The sequence below is a fragment of the Chamaea fasciata genome, unplaced genomic scaffold (assembly GCF_029207755.1).
Source record: "Chamaea fasciata isolate MVZ Bird 193981 ecotype frontalis unplaced genomic scaffold, bChaFas1.0.hap1 SCAF_11, whole genome shotgun sequence".
NCBI classification, from domain to species: Eukaryota; Metazoa; Chordata; class Aves; order Passeriformes; family Sylviidae; genus Chamaea; species Chamaea fasciata.
Genome location: NW_027094096.1, coordinates 17,603,968 through 17,628,813, shown reverse-complemented (window position 1 = coordinate 17,628,813; position 24,846 = coordinate 17,603,968). Strand labels below are relative to the sequence as shown.

Sequence of the window (24,846 nt, the reverse complement as noted above, 5' to 3'; positions counted from 1 at the left end):
CTTTGGCAGCTGAAGGGTGAACTTGGCAGGTGAAGAGTACTTGTGTAAAGTTTAGCGTCAACAGTGAAACAAAAACCAACACATGGTATCAAAACAAAAATTCCAATGTGCTATCTTATCTTTTTTTCTCTTTTTTTCCTGGTGATTGCATTAATTTTATTTTGTTCTGAAATCTAAATAAAGCATTTCACAAGTTACAGGTGAGTAGCTGCTGCAAGAAAGCATCTGTTCAAGCCTGTGATATCAAGGGATATCTACATGGATTTCCCCCATGAAATTCCAGTCTACCAGACAAGACAAACAGGAGAAGATGACACTTTCAGAGACTTCCCTAGCCTTGCAGGTTGAAGTGGGGCAGAGCATGATCACTAACTGGGAAATCAAACGCCATCAGGGGAGCTCCTTTTCACCAAAAGAAGCAGTGCTGCTTTGGTGGGATGTGTACCATGAAACAACCATGTAATAAGGCAGGTCAGGCACCCAGGGACTGTGTGAGCTGTGCAGCAGCTCCTTGTGCAAACAACCCACTCTGCAAGCCTCAATTTCACAAAAGGAACAAAACACCTTATGGTAAACCTGCCAGCTCACTGCAGAACAACTAGTCCATGCTAAAGTCCAACACATGAGCTGTACACCTGGGAAGTATCTCTGAAAGCAAATCAGCAGCTGTGTCAGCTGCTTTACATATTTTCTTCCTAGAACTGCTAGTCAACAGCTCTTCTAGCAAAAAAGAATAAACTCCAAACAATACTGCTTTGCTCTTTTTCAGAAAAACAAACCCTCCCAAACCTCCACCCAAACTCTGTTTACACCAAAACTGCTGCAGTCCTGAATGGGAGCAATAAATGGAGTGAGCTAATGTGTTAGTGACAAATAACCCATTCAAACAATTCCAGCGTAATTATAGGTTGGCTCTCTTGATGTAACATTGGGTACATCACTGCAGATATTACATTCACCTTATGAAAAGATTGCACAGAGGAGCTTGGTTGGTAACCCAAACAGCATTATGTATCATGAGCCTGTCAGCATCAGGAGTGCATGCACCCTGACATTTGAAGTCCTGGTGTTTTAAGTGATAATCCAATGTACCAGACATCACTGATCTCTATATAAAAGGGGGCACCACTTTTCAACTGGAGCTGTTTATCCACTTCTCATTCTGAAGAGTTGTGTGGTGCTGCCCGCAAGTGGCTACACTGCACAGCAGCTTGATCTGCAGCAAGCTGGGTCCCCAGAGAGAAAAAGGGATCAATACTCCAATGCTGCTTTTGTAAGAGGTCTCTAAGTGCTTCCATGCAAGATGCTGCTCCTCTGTGTTTCGAAATTACTCTGAGGAGAACATGAAAGCCCCCACTGCAAATTCATAATCCTGACACAAACTGCAGCTGCAGCACAGAATTAAAATGAAATTCATTGGTAAGCTGTAAGCTGGTCTATCAGCAAAAGCAGAATCTGGGATGTGAGGAAGAGACCTCAAAAACAGACTAAAACCTGGACACTGAGGGAGCAGGAAAACCATATTAGAGAAGGACCAGCTGGGGACAAGAATGTCATGCTTGACAGGGATTTACACCTCCCTGGTGGGTCTGGGATGGCAGAGACTCTGAGCACTGCATCATCTGAGAAAGGTAATCAGAGAGTCTTAAGGTGGGGGGAGACAAAGGCTTTTGAAGGGTTAGACTTGCTGTGGGTAGCTGGGCAGAGCCAAGGAGGTTTCCAGAGAAGCATCTGGATAGTGATGGCGAGTGCAGAGAACAGATTGCATTTTCTCTTTCTTGGATACAGCCAAAAGACACTGGACTTCTTGCAATTAATTTCTTCCATGGGGATCTCAAATTGGCTTTGGGTCTTCCTGCACACAGACTGGAAGAAGTCTTTCATGTTGAGCCATAACCTTTATGGATCTCATCCTTTCTGCTGCCTGGCAGCCCACAGGAGCAGGACCAGTTACACCAGGTTTCAGAGTGGGCAAGCCGGCGCTTCCTCAGCACAGCCCATATCACATTCCTGGAGCAGGGACTTGGTGAGTGCATGCTGTAAAACAGGATTTATGAGCCATGGTGGATGTGAATGAACTTGATGGTCTTTTACTGCCTGGCTGAGTTTTGCAATTGGATCCTGTGCAGGATCAGAGAAATCCAGCCTGTGTCAAGTGGCAATGAAAGAAAGCCAGTCCCACTGTCAACATCTGACATGTGTTGTGTCAACACCTGACAGGACATCTGTCATCTGGCAGGGCTGTCCCCTCCTTGATGTCACTGCTCTAGGGCCATCTGAAGGTTGACAGTGTGCTCCTGTTCCAAGTGTCACCCAGCAAGCATCACTGTCTGTCTCAGTGTCACAGCACAGTGCTCCCCTCGCAGGACAGCGTCCCACAGAGCTCAGAGCACCAGCCTGGGGCTCTGTCCATTACGCTGACTGATCCCCATTAGGGAGAATTTAAGCAACATGGCTTAAAAATGAGAAAGCACACTGCTTGCTTCTGTCAAGTCAAAGCCACTTCCTCTGGGGCCAGGAAGGACTGACAGCCTGGGAAGGACTGGTAGCTCAGGGGATGAAAATGCCTAGGTCTGAGCAGGAAGAAGAGAAGTGATGTCCCTTGGTCTCACCCCTGTGACCGCAGGGGCAGTGACAGCCCTGCTCCTCCATACAGCTCCAAGTTGCCACTGGGACTATCAAGTGCCACTGGATACCTATCTATTACAGAAAGGGTTGGAAGAGCAGGGCAAGCAGTTGGCTGCTCAGCACCTCTTTTGCTCTCAATCTAAGGCTTCCAAGACTTCCAAGGTTTCTGCTGAGTCCAAAGTGCTCAGCACCCAGGGTGCAAGAGTGGAGTGGGTGACTGCTCTGCCCATGAATGTTCCTGCAGACAGGCAGGCAGGCAACAGAAAACTGACAGGAACAGCAACATTTCCTTGGAAGGGTTTTATCATTTTAAAGGGAACAAATTCCAATTGATCGCCCTTGTAAGAGCCTGCATGGTACTTGCACTTCTAGCCTAAGCAATAGAAATTTTAATTGCTCTGGTAATTACACTTTCAGCAATGCAGCAGTCCTCTGTTCTCCAAGGGAGACCAATATCTGCTGTTCTCCGGTGGCCCCGTCTGGCTGCAGCTTGGAACAGCATTTGCCACTTGGAGGGAAAGGGACATTCCTTCAGTGACCAGGGTGACACCAAGCCTTGACAAGCAGTGACCAGGGTGACACCAAGCCTTGACATGCACAGCCTGGCTCCCACAGATCTCTGGGACACCAGGCACGCTCCCCAGGTTGGAATGGGTTTTTGCCAGCAAGAATCACCTCAGCTTCCTCCTGTTAAAGCTGCTGCTCAAGAGCTTCACACACCTGCACGCCTACTGTATGTCTTTCCCAGGTCTGATGCTCTGCTGAGGGCACTGGGCTCTGGGGTGCACATTTCCAGTCTTTCCCATGCATGAGCTTGCAGTATGTCACCAGTACTTCTTCTCTGGGCTATAAATGGTTCCAAAATACAATGCAGACACCAAGGTTATGTTGCTTTAGCTTCTGGCTACATCTTTAGGAGGTAGAAGAGCTGTTACCCTCTGAGTCCTGATGGGTACTGTCAAAGTCTGACTACACTTGGGAGAACACAAGCCCTACAAGTTACCCTGGAAAATTACTGTAAGGAAAAACTATCATGACAAGTGCCATGTTACTGTATGGACATCAGATTAACCCTATGACAGGCACGGTGCTTTAGAAGAACAGTTTCTGCTTAGCTGAGCAGGAGCCATGCCTGGTGCTTTCCAACACTATTCAAATTTAAAGGTCTTGTTGCTAACAAAGCTGCAGCACATATGAGCTCCCCCAAAATCACCCAGGGTACAACCAGAACCAAGAACGTGTTCGGCTCAAGGGCATTTTACCTGCAAGAATGAGTCAGCCATAGCACAGACCTTCACGCTTCAGTTCACCAGCCAAGGACTGTCGGAAGGGCTGGGCTGCACACACAGGGTTTAGGGGGATAAGCGTGTGTGCAAACCTAGCAAGGCTCTCCCTGGGAAATGGGATCCTGCTCTCCCCGGGTTGGTCAAGTAAGCTATGAAATACAAAGTACAGGGGATTCCACGGAGGTGTAATTGCAGTTTGGATCTGTCAGGCACACACAGAGTCTGGAATTACTTGCAATTGCACTCATCCTGCCCAGAGCGTATTTTTTCAAGCCATGATCCTGGTTGGCATGGCCCAGGGTGGCTCAGCTCCCATGCTTGCCAGAAACGCAGAACACAGCCCATACATCTCTCAATCAACAGCTGTTAACATGACACAGCTACTTTGTCACACACTGGGCTTCTCACAGCTAACAGCAAGGTTTCCAAGAGGAACTGCTACTGGCCTTAGCACTTAAACAAAATAGTTCTACTCATGTCCCTGGAGTTTCCTCAAACAATGGCAGAAAACACCCACTGGAGCCAGGGGAGAGGAGGGTCTGTGGCAGAAAAACCACAGCTGCTGATTTCTGAGATATACACCACACAATTAGAAACACTGGTCTATAAACATCCTTAAATAAACCCAGTAGGTCTGGGGGGTTTCTTTTCTTCGCTGTCCATTGTGTGCCACTGCCTTTAAAACCCTCAAAAACAAATGCTCTTCCCCTGTTGATTTTATGCTTTGGTGCTCAGCTGCACGTTGCCCTGTGAGCTTGGTGGTGCTGGAGGTACCAACTCTGCTCATACAAGGGTCTGGGGCTGGGATATTTGGGATGGGACCATGTACCACGTGCTAATCACCCACCCACAGCCACAAATGATCTCCCCTCTTGTTTAAATATTAAGATTTCTCAGCTAAGACACTGTTTTGTGCATTTGCAGATGTCCCTCTTCCTTGCTGGGACTGCTCTTGTTGGCATTTCTGAGCAGATCTAATTACAGACTGCTCTGTTCATTGACAATTTCATATACTCTGGTTTTTTAGGTTAACTTGAATAACTGGCAAGAAGCAGAACTACATGGGTGGAGTAACAGGCCATGGATTTATGACATGCTGGTATTCAGGGCGAACACAGAAATATCCTGAACTCTGCTGCTGCTGTCAATTTGATAATGAGAATGTGATTTGAAATAAAAACATCTTGGGTGCCAATTCACTACAGCAGCTAGTAAAAATAGGCAGAATACCTAGAAATAGAGGACTCTGTGCTCCAAACATATCCAAAGCTTGAATATAATATAGTATCTTACAAAAACAGAGCACGTGGCTGCACTGGGGCTACGGTACCGTAAAGGCCACTCAGTGAACCCATGCAAGAGCTTTAGCAGAGAGAATGGGTTGCTGTGTGGGTCTAGCTAAGCACAGGTGAGGGCTCTGCTTTCAAGTGCTCTGCAGCCTTTGGGTGCTTTCCCCCAGGCCATGCTCCCAGAGTCACCCCAGCACCAACTGTGCAGGGTGTGAGTTGCAAACACCCCTGGGAAAAGCTCAGGTGAGCTCTGTCAGAGCCTGAGGTACCCAAGAGGAGGCCTTTTAAACAACAAAAAAAGCAGCTTTTAAAAGCTAGAGGGAAAAAAAAAGGGCTGCAGGGCCACATGCATTTTAAAGAATCTGGCCTGTACAGGAGTTGTTCCCAGTTTCAGGTCAAGCCTGAGGCCTTCTTTAATCTACTTTTAAGTGGTATAAGCAGTTGTGATCCCTTTTTCAGAAGGCAGGGCAGTCTCCTTTCACTGCACTTTCCTGTGTTTGCTGTGTGTAATCTCCCACAGGACTTACCTGTTGCTGTCCCGGTACTGATAGACATAACAGCCCTGAGGCATCCCACTCTCCTGGTCCAAGGTAAATGAGAGCTTCATCTGCACAGAGGAAGAGGGGTGTGGGACAATGCAAAGAGAGAGAGAGAGGAAAAAAAAAAAAAGGCAACATTTTAGGGTCTCGGTCATTACAGCAACTTCAAGCAAGGTTTGTGGGAGAAAGTTTAACTCACCAAGGCTGACACGCAAACACCATGGCCTGGAACATACTGTGGGGTTCCAAACCTCAGGGAAAAGTCACATGCATTGCAGAAACCTCTTGCTTTTTCCACCCTTTGTTACTATAAAGTGTTCGTGGTTCCTCTGAAATGCACGGGTCGTAACAGCTCACCCCTCCAAACCCACCCACACACACCACCCTTCACCGAAGCGATTGCGGTTCCCCTCAGACACTAAAGAAATGAGTTTCTCCATCGGCAGCTGTAGTTCCCACGAGTCTTTCTCTGAAAACTTTCCCGGCTCCATCTCGTTCCTCTAGTGCATTAGAACAGAGGAGAAACCACAGAGGGAAAGGTGACAGATTTTTCCTTCTGTGCAGAGTTATTAAAGAGCTGTTAGAAGGGTTTGCAGTTTGGATCCGCCTTCGGCAGCAGGCTATGATGGGACCTGGAAGCTGCTTTCGTTGCAGCTCCAGGAAGGCATTCAGCAAGGGTTTTTGGATTTCAAACATGGCTTGTTTTATTAAGGGGGAAAAATTAATCCTCTTTCAACAAGCAACAGAATGGTTCTGTGGAGAGACTTTTTTTTCTGGAAATGTCTTTAGTGATTTTATACACTGAACTGCCTAGAAAACAGCATAGAACTGAGTTCAGCAACAGCCTTGCACATCCAAGCAGCTCCTCATTGCCCTGGGCAAGGCTGCTGGCCCCCAGGTCTATGTCCCACCAGCTCTTAACAGCCATGAGGTGCAGCCCCTGGGCTCAGCTAAAGAGCTGCAGACCCTGACCAGGAGCCAGCAGGAGGGTAAGGGGGCAGCATCCTTTAGAGGAGGTAGCTGCCAGTCTTCATGCATTTTTTGGGGTCACAGAGATTACTATCAGCAGGACTGTTGCTGGTGCTGGATTGTGCAGGACTCTAGAAATGATCTGGGAAGATCACCGCAAGGGCTAAAAGTCAAAGGAGGTTTGTTTTGATGAGCCTGACCTTTTCAAGCAAGGAAAGGAGGAGGGAGCAGTGTTGAGCCACTGCATTTGATCACAGACTCCTCTCCTCTGGGCTCCAAGAAAATTGCTAACTCAAATTAATGGCTTACTCAGGACCGAACACAGAATTAAAACATCTCTCTCCTGTAGGCTGTAAAGAAACCCTGTGTGCTGAATCACTAGATGATGCACTGATTTTCCCTTCTCTAAAGAGTAGCAAAGTCATACACTGTGCTCTCACTGACCCAAATAAAACTGCATGCCATGAAATCATTGAAAAATTCACCACCTTGAATACTGAGTTAAGAACCAAGTGCTAGGCTGAGGCCAAATTCAGCTGAGCTCCCTTGACTTCTACACCCCTGCCAGTGTAAGCCACTGTGAAACACAAGCTCGTGCAACACCACATAACATGAGTGTCCATGGTACACATATCACAGTTCATACCACTGCCAAGACAGTGACCTCTTAACACTCTCCACAGCTCCCCTTCTCGCAAGCCCTGACCTTGCACCAGCTTAGCAGATCACTCAGATCCACTTTGGAGAGCAGTGTCCATGGCAGGACTAGCAGGGCTGGCTGGGGATGTTTCTTATGGCCAAGATCCATGAAGCCTGGCTGTGGATCCAGCCTCTCCAGATGCTATGATTGCACATGGCAGCAACCACATGGGAGCAGGAGGTCAGCAAGAAACAAAGGAACCTTCCCAAGGGAGACAAGCAATCACCCTGCTGGCCATATGCGTTCCATAAGCAGAGTCCTCTCATGTGAGCTGCCCTGGTCTGGGGAACTGAAGGAGGAACTGGGAACTGCTTAAAGCCATTTTTTCTGGGACAGGTTTTCCAAGCTTTCCTGCTAGAATATCAGGAAGCACCTCTAAGGCCAAAGGGACAGCAGTTATCACAGACATAGATGCATCAGATCCTTTTCTTTGTGGAAAAGACACTACACCACAGAATCAGTGGAGACAAAGCACAAAAGAAAGTGCAAAATTTGGCAAAACTGTGGCTTTAGAAAATTTCAACAATAACTTTGATTAGGACAAACTCAGGAGTGCCTGAACATCTTGTATGCAGCTCTCAGCTAAGTGGGCTTTGGGGGTGCACTAACTGAGCATCTCACCTGGGCTCCGGGTGGCCAGCACAGGTCAAGGGTGGAACCACCTCTGTGCAAGGACACAAGTCCAGGGGGCGGGAGGAAGGCAGGAAGAAAGGCAGGAAGGCAGGCAGGCAGGCAGGCAGGCAGGCAGGCAGGAAGGAAGGAAGGAAGGAAGGAAGGAAGGAAGGAAGGAAGGAAGGAAGGAAGGAAGGAAGGAAGGAAGGAAAAAGGCTGGGAAGGAAAACAGCCTTGTTTTGGCAGACTGCCAGGGATAGCCTTGGGGCAATCAGGTATGGGAAGGTGACCTTTCCACTATCTGGGAGGATGAGGTCCCATGGAAGCTGCCTACTCCAAAAGGAAAGATCACAGTTCCCAAAGATAATGGGTTTTCAACTTCCTGTTATTTTAATCCTTCTTTGTCTGCTCATGGTATTCCAGACAAATAAAACACACCCTGCTTGGCAGGCTCACCCATCTCTGCATCAATTACCAGTGCCAGCAAGGCCTGGATAATGGGGACTGTACATGGCTTGACCATCTGGGTCAATGCTGTCAGGCAAGAGGCTGTTGCCATCACCCACAGTGACAAGAGGACTACACTCAGAGAAAGGTCAGGGTCGGGCTGTCACACAGAAAGATGTGTAACTAAAGGTCTGTCCCAGCAACCAAAGCTCAAGGCAGCCGTGCTGTCACTGATTCACAGCCCATGCTCTTCTGCAGATCTGCCATGCTTATGCACTGTCATGGTCAGCCAGGAGGGGGAAGAGGGGACCTGTGCTTGTCACTAGGAGTCCTTACAGACCCCAAATGAACAGTCACGCTCTGTGCAGCCACCGGCAACAGTCTGGCTGCCTTTGCTCCTTTGGTGGCACTTGGCCTCTGCAGAGAGCATGAAGCCCTCAGCCAAAACTCATCACGGGGTGCAAAGAGAGCAGGTAAGGCAGCTAGGGAAGGACTAGCTGTGCAGGGAGCACACTGGGAATGCAGAGACTGTAAGCTTCCTACTAAACTTAACAAGCCTGTCCACACCCACTCAACATCTTGCAGTTGGGTCCTCTCTGCCACTGGACTCTCAGGAGAGCTTCACTGACCAGACTCTGTCACTTCTGCACTGCCCTGCTCACTGCAAAGGCACTAATGCTTCCCAGCACCTCAGTGCTTTGGAAGGTTAGCACAGATTTTTTCCTCTCATGCTAAAGCTAATCTATGAAGCACCTGCTGTCACAGACTTCCAAAAACAGAACTCAAGTGTCCTTTCCCAGCTCTCTGCACCCCTACAGCACTGCTTGTCTCTGGTCATATCTTTTCCAGCAGATGCCCTTTCCTTTTGCCTTCATTCACTACACACAAAACCTCTGGTTACTTCTGAATCACAGAAGGCTGCAGGGCAAGGCTGGGACAGATGTCAGAAGCTGATCGACCACTTCATCATTCTTCTTTCTATCTGACTTCTGCTGCAGCAATGTCACAAGACATCCAGAACCTCCTGCATACACAAAGTCCTACAAAAGTAGCAGCCTTTTGCAACCACCCCTCTGGCACAGCTCTTAACTCTTAACCAATTTGACAACATTGCTCCAACACCACACTGCTGCTCTGAAGCTCCTTTTAGTGTGTGTCAGTGTTCCTTGTCAGAAGGAGCTTGCTGTAAAGTCAGCAAACAAGCTAATACCACAGCACAGGGGAAGGCACTGCTCCCAAAAATACTGCATTTTACACCTGCAGGGGCAATGGGCAACTGAAGTTTCTTAGAGAAATCCAGGTGCAGGGTGACCCCCATGACAAGGGAGGTTCATCAGATAAAGGGATCTTCACCATTAAACATAAGGAATAATTTTATTTTACAAGGCTCTGCGGGGCTTGCCTGGGAGAGGAGGGGGAGAGGAAATTTCCCAGCGCCGAACTGCAGTGTGATTTGGCTTGCACTGCCCCCTTTGGTTGTGTAGCCCTGGAGCTCACATGCTAATAAAGATCCCTTTCCACTTCAGTGGCTCCGCACAGAAAGAAGCGTTCGGCATGGTGTGTGCATGAACTCAATGGGAACGGGAGCTGGAACGCAGCCATGCTGGGAACAGAGTGCTGCCTACCAGGAGAGCCCCATCAATAATTGAGACGTCAGAGGCACAGGGAGGTGTGTGAATAAGAGCTGTCAAAAGGAGTAATTTGGATCTCTTTGGATACAGTGATGGATAGGCTCACTCATCACCAGACACAACTGCAATACGCCCGAACAGAAGAGGAGCAGAGCACTGAATTTCAAAGGGGCTGGGGCAGGTTGTTTGATGGGCAGGATGCTGTTGATTCCATGAATGGAAGTATCTCATTTGAGGCACCAAGCAGGTGTGGGTACACTATCCCGTGACTGGACAATGGAGCAAGAGAATGTACTCACACCACACAGAAGCTCTCACAGATCCTTCGTGAGGTTTGGTGGCACATACTGCAATCTCAAGGTGAAGGTAATGCCCTCTCATTCAGGAAAGCCACTTCAAGGAAAGTCGTCTCCTGAGCCCACAGCACTAGGGCTGTGTGCACATCTCACTTTTTTGTACAATTACTCCACTCTTTGGATTAGTAACATACTCCCACTCTATTCCTACATCCTTAAATCCAGCAGAGGATGCAGCTGGCTGACAACAGGATGCTCCTTGTTCCCCCTGTTCTGCCAGACACTGACATGCTTCATCTGCAACCGAAGGTCCCACCCCACCCTCAGCAGAGGTGAGCAGACACTAAACCAGTGCACAGATACGAGACTCCAGTGAAGCAGAAGAAGCAGCTGCCCCTCAGTGCACTGGCAGCTCTGTACCAGTGTCAAGGAAGCTACCTACATCTTGGGGCTTCTTCCACCAAGGCTAAAAAAATTTTCAGAAAGAATGAACAGTGCTTCCCATAGTCATGGACCTCCAGACTTGTCTGGGTTTCAGTGCAGCCAGCTGCCATCCTCATTTTTAAGAATGTTTTAGACCTGCAGCAGTTAGGGGCTCAGTCACGTGGTAAAGCCTGGTAGCTCCAACAAGGAGCACTCTTCTACAAGGTAGAGCTACAAGGTACCCTCCAACATGAGGAGCACTCTTCTGGCTGCTGAAACACTGCCAGTCCCTATATTGATCTGACTGGGCAAATCCTGCATGCCTCTTGAATAAATGGCTTGGCTTGGATCCTCCGTTCCCAGCCTTGGCTCTGAGCATCAAACTTTTGTCATGAGATGAAAAGTTTTCTTTACACATGCACTGTGTCAGAGAGGTATTATCGGTTCAGCCGAGGAACCAGGTCACAGATTTGAGCTGTCCCAGTTGTAGGGCAATGTCAGGGCAGCCTTGGTTGGAACCAGCCAGGGTAATTCCACTGATGTGGGGGGTATTCAAGCAGAAAGAGTTCACCCAGGGCAAGGAGGCGAGGCAGAATATGAGCCTCTGAGACAAAATAAGGGAACTGGATCTAAAGATCGCACTGAAAACAGTCCCCTGAAGGCAAGGCTTCTTTTTCACTCTGAGCACTTACTCAGTTTTAACCCCATTTGCATGGAAGTCCTAAAAAACTGGTATCTGCTCTGGGTTGGAATAAAGGCTCCCCCCTCCAGCAAGCTCTAGAAAGCTTTTTAAGAATAAACTTAGTCATCAAGCAGGTTTTTATGCCCCGCCCAAACTTCGGTTTTGACCCGAAAAAGAAATAGTCCTGAAGTCCTGACACTCACTTTTAAAACCACAAAAAATGAGCCATGCTCCAGTAACGTAATCACAGAGTTTTCTGGCACCTCATCCCTTAAAAATACATCCATCTGCCTCCACGCAGGCCATCAAACTCAATCTTGTTCACAATGGATTTCCCAATTCCTGCGTGCTGGAAGCACTGCAGCGGTGCTGGCTGCGCTGGCTGGATGAGCCCTTACAGCAGCACAGGCTGCAAACCTCACAGCTGTGTTTTCACTTAAAGAAGCTGCTCTGGAGACCAAAGCACTTCTTCCATGAGCTTTTCTATTTGTGCTGCAGCTCAAAACTGCTGGAGAAAGACCCTGGGTAGTGGATGAAGAACATGTGGTAAGGACAGGATGGGGGTAATAAAGGACAAACCAAAAGTCCAACAGTGGAAAAAAGAGGAAAGACAAGGAAACTTGCTACCAGCTCAACAAGTTACCTCTCACACTGGGTTGGAGCAGCCCTTTCCCTTTGGCTTTGTAGACAGCAAATGTTTGGTCAATCTCAGCACCTGATTATGGGACTGCTGTTGCTACTGGTTGGAAGTCATGAATTGGTCCTAAACTGGTACATCACACTTACTGCCTTCTCAGTGAGGCTCCTTCTCCCCATCCCTAACAGCACAATTTCCAGGTGAAGCTTTAAATTCTCTAGGAGGTTCCTGAAGCTGTCCCTGCTGTCCCACGCCCTCAGGACATTAGCCAGCAAACTGCCTCTGTTAACAGGCTACAGGATCCATGCATGTGGCTAAGGACAATGTCAAATTAAACCCCAGTCCAGCCTAGGGGAAGGAGCTGAAACACATTTGGGGTATTGCTCTGGTCTGAAACCCTCTGCTTACTTTTATTTTCAATTCCTGTCATTTACTTAGGTGCTGCCTGCATTATATAGCTGCATAATACATGGGAAAAGCCAGTGAATTCCTGACATGGCAGATGGAAGAGAGAAGACAGCTCTTCCCTCTTAAACTAATCTGGAAACCCAAAGGTCCCCAGCCTGGGACCCAAAGCCACAATAAGCTATTACCAAATTATCCCAGAGGCTGCAACAGCTCTTGCTCTCCAAACATCAGCCCTGGGATGCAGTGAGGGGGTCTCTCTGTCACAGAAGTGAAGTCACCAGCATATATTCCCTGGCACATAAGAGGACTGCCCTATTGATGGCTAGTGGTCCCCAAAACCTCTGACATGGGAAAAAACAGGAAGAACTGTGGCTGGATCCTTTGCAAAGACAGGCAGATGCTGTCACCAAAATGACAAGCTGGCATCACACCCTTGGCTTTTATGTCACAGCTGCAAGTCAAAGCTGAAGAGCCTTTCTAGAAAGTGCATGAGACAACTTTCACCACTTGGCAAAAATATAAACTGCAAGTAAGTTTATTTTTAAGCATTCACACTTGCCTGCATTGGAGGTTTCGGACACAATCCACAAATAAATGGATTCAGATTTATTTAGAAAGAAGAGCTGAACGCTTCCGTTCATTTTATAAACTGGATGAGCTCGTTCTCTACATGGACGATTAGGAAACCACAAAACTAAAATACAGATTATACAATTGTGAAGAGTTTAAATTTGTGGATTAAAAACACCTTCAGAAGATAACAAATTGTGACACTGCACTGCGTGCCCTAGACCACTAGGGAACTGTCAGTGAAGTTAAAGTATTTTCTACACATACACCAACTTGAAAATAGAAGCAAAACATCCCTAGGAAATGCCACATTAAAAAAATGTGACACTAACAAGACACATGCCAAGTTTCACTGCTTGGCTGTTTCATTTTGTTACTCAGAGCTTGTCTCCCAGCCTCCCTTAAAGAATTCCCAGCTCTTTCGTGTCTCCCAGTCCCATCCAGGCTCTGACAAAAGACAGCTTCACTGATTTCACCTTGTGCAGTAACAAAACCCTCACAAGCTGGGCTTTGCCAGTCTCAATTGAGACAAGAGATTTTGGGCTGCAGAAAATTATTGCATTTTGAAAACTGATGATGACTACAGGCTTAGCAGGAAATAGTTAACAGGGAAGCAATTTCATCCTACCCAGCGCAAATGGTCTCTTCTTCACTTGAGAGAGATGGAAACACACTCGGCAAAGCAGGAATTTGGGAGAGGGGGATGATCAAGACTCTAGGAAGAAGGCAGATTGCAATCAGGAATTTGAAATAATTCAAATTTCAAACAGAGGCTCCTGGGGAGGTAAGACTGCCCCTTCTCAAACAATTAAGAGGTGATGGCAAGCGAAGTTTCCCTGTCCATGAAGAAGTTGATGGCTGGAGGGCAGCACTCAGACCTCATGTACATATCAGAGGGTTAAAATTCCCTAGGAGAGATCAGAGGCCAACAGCCAGAGGCCAGGGAGCAGCACAGGGATCTGTAACTGGTGTGAACAGGAACAGGCAAGACCTGGGTCTGCTGCATGAGAAGAGAGGTGGGAAACGAAGCTGCTGACACTACAGTTCCAAAGTCCACAGGCACCTGCAGGTGGTGCAGCCCAGAGGAGGAGAGAATGACACCAACAGCACCCACTGATACCCAGGACTGACACAGATCCTGGGCCTCAGAATCCCTGGCTCATCCACCGGGGGCTGGCAGAGCAGCAAATACATCCACTGCTCTGAAAATCCTGGAGCAAATAGACCAACCAAGTGAGTTAAAGTAACCACATGAAAGAAAGGAAATATTTCTCTCCATTAACAAGGAAAAGACCATTGGGGGTACAGCTGACATAAAATTTCCCCTAAGCTGACCAGTGCCAGCAGTCAAAAAAAAGGACATTTCTGTGCAGGCATGGCATCCGTGGCCTATTGGTCAGTCACAGCCTGGACCTGAAGGGTCCGTGACAGCTTTGTCATAGGTTGGGTGGTGTGGAAGCCCGTATGTTTGCCACCTTGATCTGACAGACAAAAACAAAGCCTATTCAGAAAGAGATCCCTAAGGCATTTCTATCCCAAAATGGTATATGAGAGCTTGAAAGAAAAGCAATTGGTGTGTTCCACATTTGCTTTAGATGAAAAGTGACACAACCAAGTAGAAACCCTCTCTAAATTCGCTGCTTGCTATGCTGTTTTCAGACAGTACTACAAGGTAACAGGTTATTATCTCAAATTGCTATTATTTCAGACACCTGACAGCCATGCCTGGAAATAGGTCTTAACTTACTGACCCCAGGTTTAAGCAGCCTGAAGTTTAACCTCATGCTTGGCCCTGCTGTATTGCAAGTGCCCATGGTCAGTAGAGAGCAGCGTTGCAGAAGTCAGCAGCTCCCAAAGAGAGGTCAGATCCAGCCCCTGATGGATGCACAGCTCTGCTAAGGCACACAGCACCACAAGGGAAGAAACACGGTGCTGCCCCACAGGCAGTTTCTTTAATGGAAAGACCAAGAACACCAGCCACATTGGATGAGAAGTGAGGGGGAAAACAGCCCTACCCAAAGCACCACATGGCCTCTGAGAGCTGCCCCAGCCTCACGCCAGCAACAGAACAGTCGGCAGTGGTTACCTGGAGGAGGATGTGACACTGTGCTGTCTTCAAATGGCTCAAGTCACAGAGAAAGGCAAGGTAAGAGCCATGGGTGCAGATGTGTCCGGGTATGTGGCAGGAGGAAGAAAGGTTTGGTGTCTTTTACTGAACCTGACTATGGCACAACTTTCCCTCACCCCATGAGCCCTGGAGCAGGAGGATGCTGATACATGTTTTACAAATCAGCCTATTCTGTGTCTTCCCTATGACTATTTAGTGCCTTCCCGTAATGTGCCCAGTCTTTGTCATTGCTGTTGGAAGGATACAAGGAACTGAGGGCAGATCAAACACACCAAATCCTATTTTCTTAAGTTTGTTAATGCAAACTGCTTCCCCTGCTAAGCCACTAATGGAGCTGTGAGAATCCAGGAGCACAGATTAATTCAGCGCCCAGGTACTGCCTCATGCCTGGAGGGATTTCCGGTGAGTCTCACTGGAAGACAGATGAAAGCTTGTAATACCCTCCATACAAGAGATAAACCCATTAAAATATGAACAGCCCCTGTGCTGACACGGTAAGAGCTCTACCAGGTAACAAGAGCAATCATAACAGTATTTCTAGGTTTAGTTATATATGTAACCCAATAAACTGGGACTATGAGGAGCAGAATATCCTGATTACACCACACTGATCTCAGTTTGACAGACACACGATTCTCTCCCATTTCTTGGGGTGCTGCTGTGAAATACCTGGCAGTCCTGAAGTCCAGACCTAGGGCTGCTGAGCTTTGCTCAGTCTCTGGGGACAATCTAGACTTTCTTGCAGCATGTCCTGCCAGGACTGCAAGCAGCTGCGCCATGTCCTTGGTCAAACCTTCTCCCCCTGACACTGTTACAGCGCGGGGATGGGAAGACATCTCCTGCCATACATACCCAGAGCTGCAGAGCATCTTCTCCTAAGGCTGCATGCCAGAGAACACCACTCCACATTCCACCATGGCAGTGCTGGCACCCTTCTCCCTGGGCACAGGTCAGCTGTGTGCCATGACCTCCTTTCCCTGACTTCACCAAAATCCTGTGGCCTGTCTAAGCACAGTTGCTCAGTGCATGAGTAGGAGATCCAAAACTTTCCAAAGACATCCCTCTCCATTCCCATGGACAGCAAGAGTTGCTGCTGTTAGCACAACTGCCGGGCTCCCCTGGGAAGAGACTGGTTGTGGTGTAGTTGAATTCTTCTAGCAGAAACCTGCTCCCACCCACATTTTCCTAGAGGCTCCAGGCTCCCCTGTCACAGGAAAAGAAGGAAGCAGGAGTGGACAGTGGCCAGGAGACTTGTCCCAGAAAGCCCAGACCCCTGGCAGTGGGACAGGCACCCTGCCCTCCAGCTAACCCATGGCCAGCTGTCCTCTATCTCCAACACAGCTGCGCTTCAGCATAGAAGTAATTTCTGCATGCAGGCACAGCAGAAAGGGCTCTGGCAAGGTTCACACTGAAAAGGTATAGATTCTATAGGATTTTTGTAGGGCCAAATTGATGTCAGAGCCCATGATGCTGCTGTGGACCCCTGGGTTGGAGCGTGGGGGGTAGGATCAGAGAATCTTCTCCAAGTGCTGATTCACAGCAGGCTGTTAAAACCCTCTGTTCTGCACTGTGACTAAACATATGTAAGGGGCTCAACATGGTTTATGTTCAGTAGCAGTGGTTTCCAAGCAGTATTGCATTTCTCTAAAATGAAGACACATAATGTTTTAAAACTATTTTTAAAACCAGCCACAAATCTGCAACCTTTTACGTCATCCCTCCTTCCTCCCATCAAACCTAAAACATACACAGAGTCAGAGAAGACCAGCAAGCTCATGTGTGAGAACTTGGCTGCAGGGATTCCACGTGTGCCTGTGCACACACACACACACACACACACACACAGGGGAAACTCAAAGTTGTAATTCAGATACAATCTATGTTTAAGGTTTCAAAGACATCCAGGATGTATTCCAGTGTTTAGAGGTGTGGGTGCCAGCATGCTGTATGCAGAGCAGGAGAATCGAAGAGATTAACCAAAGCAGATTGTTTATTTAACAATCTGCCTCAGCAAGTGTAAGGTCTCCTGCCCCTGAGAGTTCAGCATACAAGCAACCTGATTGTGTATCACCCTAAAATCTCATCACAGTCTTCCTTTGCCAGGACTGATCCCATCCACACCTAAAGGAAGTCACAACACAACTGAATCACAAATTCCCATTTTCAACATAACCCTCCACAAGGCAGTATCAGTTGGAGCAGGGAAATCTTACCAAAACCTTTAGAAATTATCCTTTTAAGACAGTCTGCAAAGGCCCGCTCCCTAGAAATGCCTGTCTGCTGTGGAGCACAGCAGCTCTTGCAGAACTCTCTGAGTTTTGCAGTAGTCTTGCATAAATCAGGCTTTCCAGTTTCCCAGCTTAATGGACATGGGTCTTTGTTGGGTTAATTTTGTCCAGTCAGCCCTGGAACAGGAATTGTCCATACCAAAGCCGTAAGTTTTAAAGGCAGAAACCAACACCATATTTTACAGAGACAGTCAAGTTCTTAAAATTAGTTATTTATTCCAACAATATTAAAAGGAGACACACCACTTTCTCAGTAATTTTTCCATTCGTACTATTTTTATTTTTTTTTTAAACCCATGAGCCTAATCCCTAGTTTCTTTATGAAAAAACTGGAAGGAAAATATCACAGGGAAGAAATATCAGCCTGCTAGAGCATCCACTGTGCTTGCTCTCCCTTTGGAGACGTTGTTGGGTTTATATTGAGATTATATTTTTAAATACTTTCTGAAAGCAAATAAATAAATAAATAAAAAAAAATATCTTCAGGCATTGGTATTAGCTTGTGAAGGAGATCCAGACAATGCATGGGAGGGTAGAAAGGAGCCAGTAAATTTTAAGGGTGTAGAACAGGAGAGGGGATTAAGCCTGGTGATTAAATTAGGCGACGCATGAATACATTCCAATGCACAACATCACTCAAGCACTGGACAAAACATATGGCAACAATGGAGAGCGCTGCCCACGAGGTCACCTTTAATATGATTAGCCATGGACGCCTGAGAGGAGATCTCCCAAGTACCAGCGTGGTAACCCTGCTTTGTGCAGCCTGGAGGAGCTCCCTGTGAAAGCCTTTGAGGCTCCCTGAACCCGCACAAATGGCTGCTGTGTGTTCAGGGATGTGCCCAACTCCACTGAAAGCAGGACACAGACAAAAAAAAAAAAGCCTTGAGGCTGGGCGAGCGTGCTGAGAGTGGTTTTTGTTCCCCACTCACAGGGCAGCGGCGGGAGCCGTCCCCAGGGTGCCCTGCCTGACAGCTGGGTCACCACACGGGCCCTCCTGTTCCGCTTGGACTTTTCAACTCCACCGTCCCGCATTCACCGGCACGGCTCCTCTCTTTGAAGGGGGAGAAAGCGCCTCATCCATCACTGACACGAAGGCAGTTAATTCGCTTCTTTACTACTGGAAAGGCTTTTGCTGTGAGCAGGAGGGAGTGCAGGAAGAGTAATGAAATCCAAAAGGGAGCCAAATGATGCTTTCCTCTGCTAGACGCCAGCGCTGGCAGTGCTTGCTTGCTGGCACCGTCCGTGGTGGGTGAAAGGAGACTCTTTTGTGGTATGCCATTAGCTACTTCCAAGGCCCCAGTTCATGTTTACCACAGCCACTGTGTTACTTCACTTGGTATTTTTTTCCAGTCCTGTTGATCATACTGCAGAACTGACCGAGTCCGTTTGGAAGCCTTGCTCACAGAAAGCAGAAACAAATTGCTTTTTAAAAAGACTATTTTTGTTTTTCCTCTGTAAACCAAACCTCACACTGCTTTCCATAAATCCAATCTAAAGCTGAAATCCTCACTTAAAACTGAAAAGGCCCCTGCTAGGCTTTGCCCACACTGGTGGGCTCAGCTGTGCCACTTGCCCACAGAGATGCCACAAGTCATAGGAGGACCCAGCTGCACTGATCAGACTGCACAAGAGACATCTCACATCATGGCACTGCACTTCAGCCCCAGCACGTAAAACCCCACCACAACTGCAGCCAGCAGGTTGTCACAGGATCACAGAATATTCCGAGTTGGAAAAGACCCACAAGGATCACCAAGTCCAACTCTTAAGTGACTGGCCCACAGGGGGATTGAACCCACATTATTACCATGCTCTGACCAACTGTCCTGTCAACTGTAATGGGAAGTAACACTCCATGACATCAAAGATAATCTTGTGTGAGTCACTCCGCATGACAACCTTGCTGTAATCAGGTGAGCCCTTCAGACTGCTGAACTCTACCCCAGAGGACCTTGGCACACTCAGCTGAGTTCCCCGCAGAGTTTCTGCAGGCTTTTAGCATTTCAGATTCCAGGCAATGACTAACTGGGGACACGTGAGGGTCAGGTCCAACGGCAACTTCTTTCACACACTTTCTACCTACATGGCTGGAGGGCAAAAGTCAAAGAGACAACCCCAGGAGCAACTTGCTCTGGCTACACAGGTCCCAGCAGCTACAAAGGCTCAGTGACAGAGCAGCAACAAACACAGCACAGGACTGCTACCAGCTGAGTTCCTGCTACCTGCCAGGAAAAGGAAAGGATCATCTCCTAAAGCCCTTTCCAGTTTTAAATTTCCAGCATGCCATAACTGCAGAGCCTTTACACAACACACGCCAGACACTGCACTCACAGCTGACATTCAATAAGCTGGGAGATTCCTACCCTCTCATACCATAGAGTCACCTTTGATCCTTCTAATAGATCTCTTAGACTCTCATGGAATCTGCCAAGACTGAAGATCAAGCCAGTTTCTAATGAGACAAGGCAGAGGGTGCAGCTGCACGCTAGTTCTAAAAACATTTGGGGCAACAGGTACATGAAAGGTTTGAGTACTTTTATTTCAGACAAACAAAAAACCCTTCTCCAAATCCTCCCCTCTATCACAATGAAAATTAATGAGGGTTGGGAGAAAAGCCTGTGATGGCACCCATTTCTTGGCCGTTCAAGATCTTTTCAGTAAATCTTCCTCCTCTGAACTGTGTTTGGTACCCATTGCTGTGCTACTACTATGACAAAGACCACTTGTAGCAAAACCACTGATCCTCAGTGCTGGGTCTAAATTAAGTTACAGACGATTTTCCTGAAGGGATGATGCCCAGGTTGCGATTTTTGGCCAACTGCTTGGGGTTGGGGCAAGTCCTCTGTCCCCTGCAGAGCTCAGCTGCAGGTGGCATATGTGAACTCTGAAGAAAGAAGGTCATCCAATGTCATCCAGTTCACTCCTAAGGAGTATCCATTTCTCCTGGTGAAGTGGGCACACAAGGACAGGTTTGACAGACCTCTGTCTGCTGGATTTCTTCATCCCGAGAAAAATGTACATCTTGTTGGTCCTGGCATGTGGAGACCAACTGTGATGGGCTTGGCCTGTGTAACCTCCATTCAGACACTGTATTTCTACCTGGCATCTCCCAGTGCTCACTGTCTGCTCTAGTCTTTATCTCAGAACTCCTGGGATTCTCAGCAATAGCATTCTTCCAGCATGGAGAACCTCAGAGTACTCCCTTGCACTCTCTTAAGGAAAGACACATCCGTTTACTATGTCAGCTGGTTGCAACATCATGTTCATGGTCTTTAAATTGATTTTAAGGAACCTCTATAAATACTTGGGAATCTGAAAAGAGATGACCACACTGCCAAAGGATTTCAAGGTTGGCCCCCTGGGTAAAGGACTTTTGTCCGCAGCTCCTGCTGGAACAATGTTATGGATCCATCAATATACCTACCTTTTACTCCTATAGAAATATAAGAAACGAGCAACTCCCCAGCTCATTTAACCACCTATATGTTGCCCACTGTCTTATTAAAAAGACGCAACAAAACCCTACTAAACAGTAAGGCAATGTGAGCACAGCATTTACATTTCATAGTTTGAAAATAATAAAAAACAGAGAGCTGAAGTGAGAATTCAAAACCTCAAAGTAATTTCAACCATACATACACGAGTAGGGAAAAGTTTATACATGATGCAACAGAAAAAATGACTCACTTTCTGAAATGCCAAAGCCTGTTTTAGTTCATTTTGTCTTCTATACCTGCTAAACACATCAATGACTGAGAAATCATTTAATAAACTGCATTTTTTCAAATCCCATTTTAGCTATTTAAGCATTTTATTTCCCACTCTTGTGGGTCAGGTTCTACTCGAACATGCTAATCAGAAATAAAGTGCAAGCTAGATAAAGGAGTTTGTTTCTCAGAAAAGCAAGGATAGTCTTGAGATTAAAACAGAGACCTTGAAATTGAGGTGAAACTACAACCCTAAGGTCAATGCAAAACCTCCCGCTGACTCACAGGACTGTGAATTTTTCAGCATCGCCGTGAGACACCCAATAAGCAACAGCCCTGCTGCCCCCCAGTTCTGCAGGATCAGACAGATCAAACCCATGCCAGGGCAGGTTTACTTCAACTGTCAAGGATAGCACAAATTAAATTTTGTTGTATTCACGCTAGGCTGGCTTTTTACAAAAAAACCCCATGCAAGAGTGACTGCTTGGTTAGTTTGTATTTCTGTGACAAAAATAAGTTTTTCAACCCCAGTTAAAGGAATTACCCACAAAAACCCCTCCACACTGATTTCACATGGCTCGTTTCTTCCAGATGTCTCAAGTCCCTCATGCCACTCAAGTCCAACAAACTCTTGAGGCTACCTTCTTTCTGCCTCTTGCTTCGTTTTCAAGTGACCACCAAATCAATGGCAGCCCATCCCAGATGGGCAGTGGATTGTGGCCAGCTTGGTTGGTAACTAATCAGTACCAATGCAAGACACTAGCTATCATATGAGATCCAAAATAGAAATATGCTTCCTTCAGAGGGCAAAGTTTAGTAGTGCTGGCAGGTTTAAAGTGTTGACAACGCAGTAACTTGTGAATACATGTCTTTGGGGAGAGATGGGTGTTCGTGCCTCAAGATGGAAGCAGGAAATGACAGGGCATGTGTCTCCCATAGGTAAATGCAGAGCTGCACAAGGAAGGAGCACACTCAGGGAGGAGGTCTTCCTCAAATCCCAACTAAGGAAACAAGCACAACATGGACCAACAACCTTATCTGAGTTGTCATGCTTCATGCTCCCATTTTACGCAATTCCATATTCAGGGGAAATCCATACTCTGAATTATGTTTGTGTGCTTAAACAACTTCCCTGTTACCACATGAAGAAGCAGAAAAGGGCAAGATAAATGATCCAGACTACTCAAGACAGATTCAAAGCCACTTGCTTTCAAAACACATCCAAGAGGTTGCTTAACAAAATGTACTCCAAATGAATCACTGCAAACTTTAACAGGACATATAATTTCAGAAGATGTGAGCTTGTACTTGGAACGTTTAAAGATAAACCCAGAAGTGGACTTCAGCAGGCACTAGTTTCCTCAGATGGGGCAAGACCAGCTCTGTCCTCAGCTCAGCTGCTGGGATCTTGGCTAAGGCTCCTATAGTGTCATTTCAGAGGGCTATGAAAACCACAGGTGCTTTCTGAGCTTCTTTGTACTTCAGCATCCATATGCTATGAATGACAAAAGATACAATATCCCAGGACTCAGAAGGAGGGATCATGCCCAGAAACACCTGATAAGATGAGTTGTGGCCATGAATTTTTTCCCTTCTCGCTTTGGAATTGAAATGAGAAATCATAGGACTGTAATGTCAGAATGTTTCATCTCCTTCCAAATGTTGTCTTTTGTCATTATACAATTAGCCTTTCTTCCATATACTGTTGGGTGAAACTGAAATGGCTCGGACAAAGAGCTGCTACATCTTCACCTATGGCAGACTGATCACATTTGCAGTTATATCAGTCAACACACAGTGACTCCATCTAAGGAGAATGATGGATTAGCCATGCAGTCAACTATAATTAATACCTGAAAAAAAAAACCTTGTCAAGTCTTTGTTCAAATACGTGATAAGCAGAATCTGGAACAACAAAAGACTTTCTGATGACGTCTGTTCATCACCAGGGAAGAAAAACACCATCAAGTGGAGGGCAAGACTCTCAGAGCAAGGATTGTTTCCTCAGCAAAATTGTAAAATAAGAATTTCCTCCCAGCACTGACCCCACATGCACCTCTACACAAGCATGTGTTTTCCTGGGTTTTATTTGCCTTGCTATCACTGAAGAATCAGTTTCTTTCTGCTTCATTAAGAATCAGTTTTTCCACCCTGAATCTTTTTCAATATAGCCAGCAGAAGCCACTACTCTCCCTATCAACATCAAAAATACCAGTGAGCAGCTTGCTCAGCTGGATCAAGCATTGAATCCTCTGTTCACCTGAGCTACCAGCATCACGTTTGGGACACATTCCACCACACTGAGCCAACACAGATGCCCTCTTATTTCCCCTAGACATGCTATTTGGCACTGTCTGAGGTCCCTGAGAGCAGATGACACCAGGCTGTCTATCACAAGGCACGGGCAAGATCCATCTGTAAGCAGCTAATCCACGGAACCAAGAAATGTGTACTTCACGTGTGAATTTGGAGTGCTTGCAAAATACCTTCAACCTTGCTTGCAGGTCAGCAGGGAATGATTGCCAGCCCATCCCCCTCCTACAATGGTTGATCACCAACTGGATTCAATCAACAGAAAAAGCCAAGCAATTTAGAAGGTCTAATGATGTACTGCCCACTGCAACTCTGTCCCAGGCAAGCAGGAGGGACTTCCACGGGACAGCAGCCCACTGGCTCGGTCCTGGCACACATAGGCAAAGCCCAAGAACTGAAAAGAATGGAGAGAGAGGCTACTTGTGAAACACACCAATTGCTTCTGTACTGCAGAGATGTGCTGGCCACAGTTCAGCTCTCCTTGTTTCTCTGCTCTGAATTGTGAGACATATCTGCTGGGGAACAAGGATAAAAAACTCCTGTCCTTAACTGGGCCAGCAATACACAGCAGAAACAAAGAAGCACCAGTTCTTATTCAATAGCTGTCAGTAATAAACATGAGATGAAGAGAATGGTCAGCATTGGCCCAAGGCACTGGATTTGGCAGGGGAATCAGATAAAGTCCTGCCAGCTCTGCCACCAACACACCATGTGAGCTTGGGCAACTGCCTCACTTCTTCGTACCATTCCCATGGTCTGGAAGGATGGAGCCAGCCTCTCCTCTGATACTTGATCTGAGGCTAGCAGGTGAAAGAACAACTAACACTTCTGCTGTGTCACACAGCATCTCGAAATTAAAGCAAAAGACCTGTTTTTTACAGAGAAGTTTCTCAGCTTGCACATCTGTGATAGATTTAATAAAACTCAAGGGTTAAGCTGTGTTTGTTTAGAAGAAAACCACTCGTACATCACCAGAGGTCTGAGCTAGTGGCTGGAATACATTCTCTAGGAAGAACAAAGTCATAACCTACTCTTGCATTGCTGATGGTAAATTAATGCCAGAGCACCACTGTGTGGGGAGCTCCTTCTTGGCTGTGTTTGCCCAGACATCTGGCTGCAGTGGCTCCCAGCACAATGCTCCACAGCCGAGCCCTGTGCTCCAGCGTCCGACTCTCCCCTCCTGCTGGAGCCAGCTCGACCACTTCACCACCTGCTCCTGCTGGGACACAGCTGCTGGGCTCTAAAAGAACGATCGTGGAACGGCGGGACGTGTGCGAGGACATCAATCCT

At 47.0% G+C, this 24,846-nt stretch overlaps 1 protein-coding gene across 2 annotated transcripts in view; it reads right to left on the bottom strand.

Moving 5' to 3' along the window:
• Nucleotides 1–24,846, bottom strand: part of DIS3L2 (DIS3 like 3'-5' exoribonuclease 2) — a 180,263-nt gene that overhangs the window by 31,662 nt on the left and 123,755 nt on the right. For both annotated transcript variants that reach the window (XM_066193441.1, XM_066193442.1), the window contains exon 15: nucleotides 5,731–5,810. In XM_066193441.1, coding sequence (XP_066049538.1) covers nucleotides 5,731–5,810 — 80 coding nt within the window. The remainder of the gene's footprint in view (nucleotides 1–5,730; nucleotides 5,811–24,846) is intronic.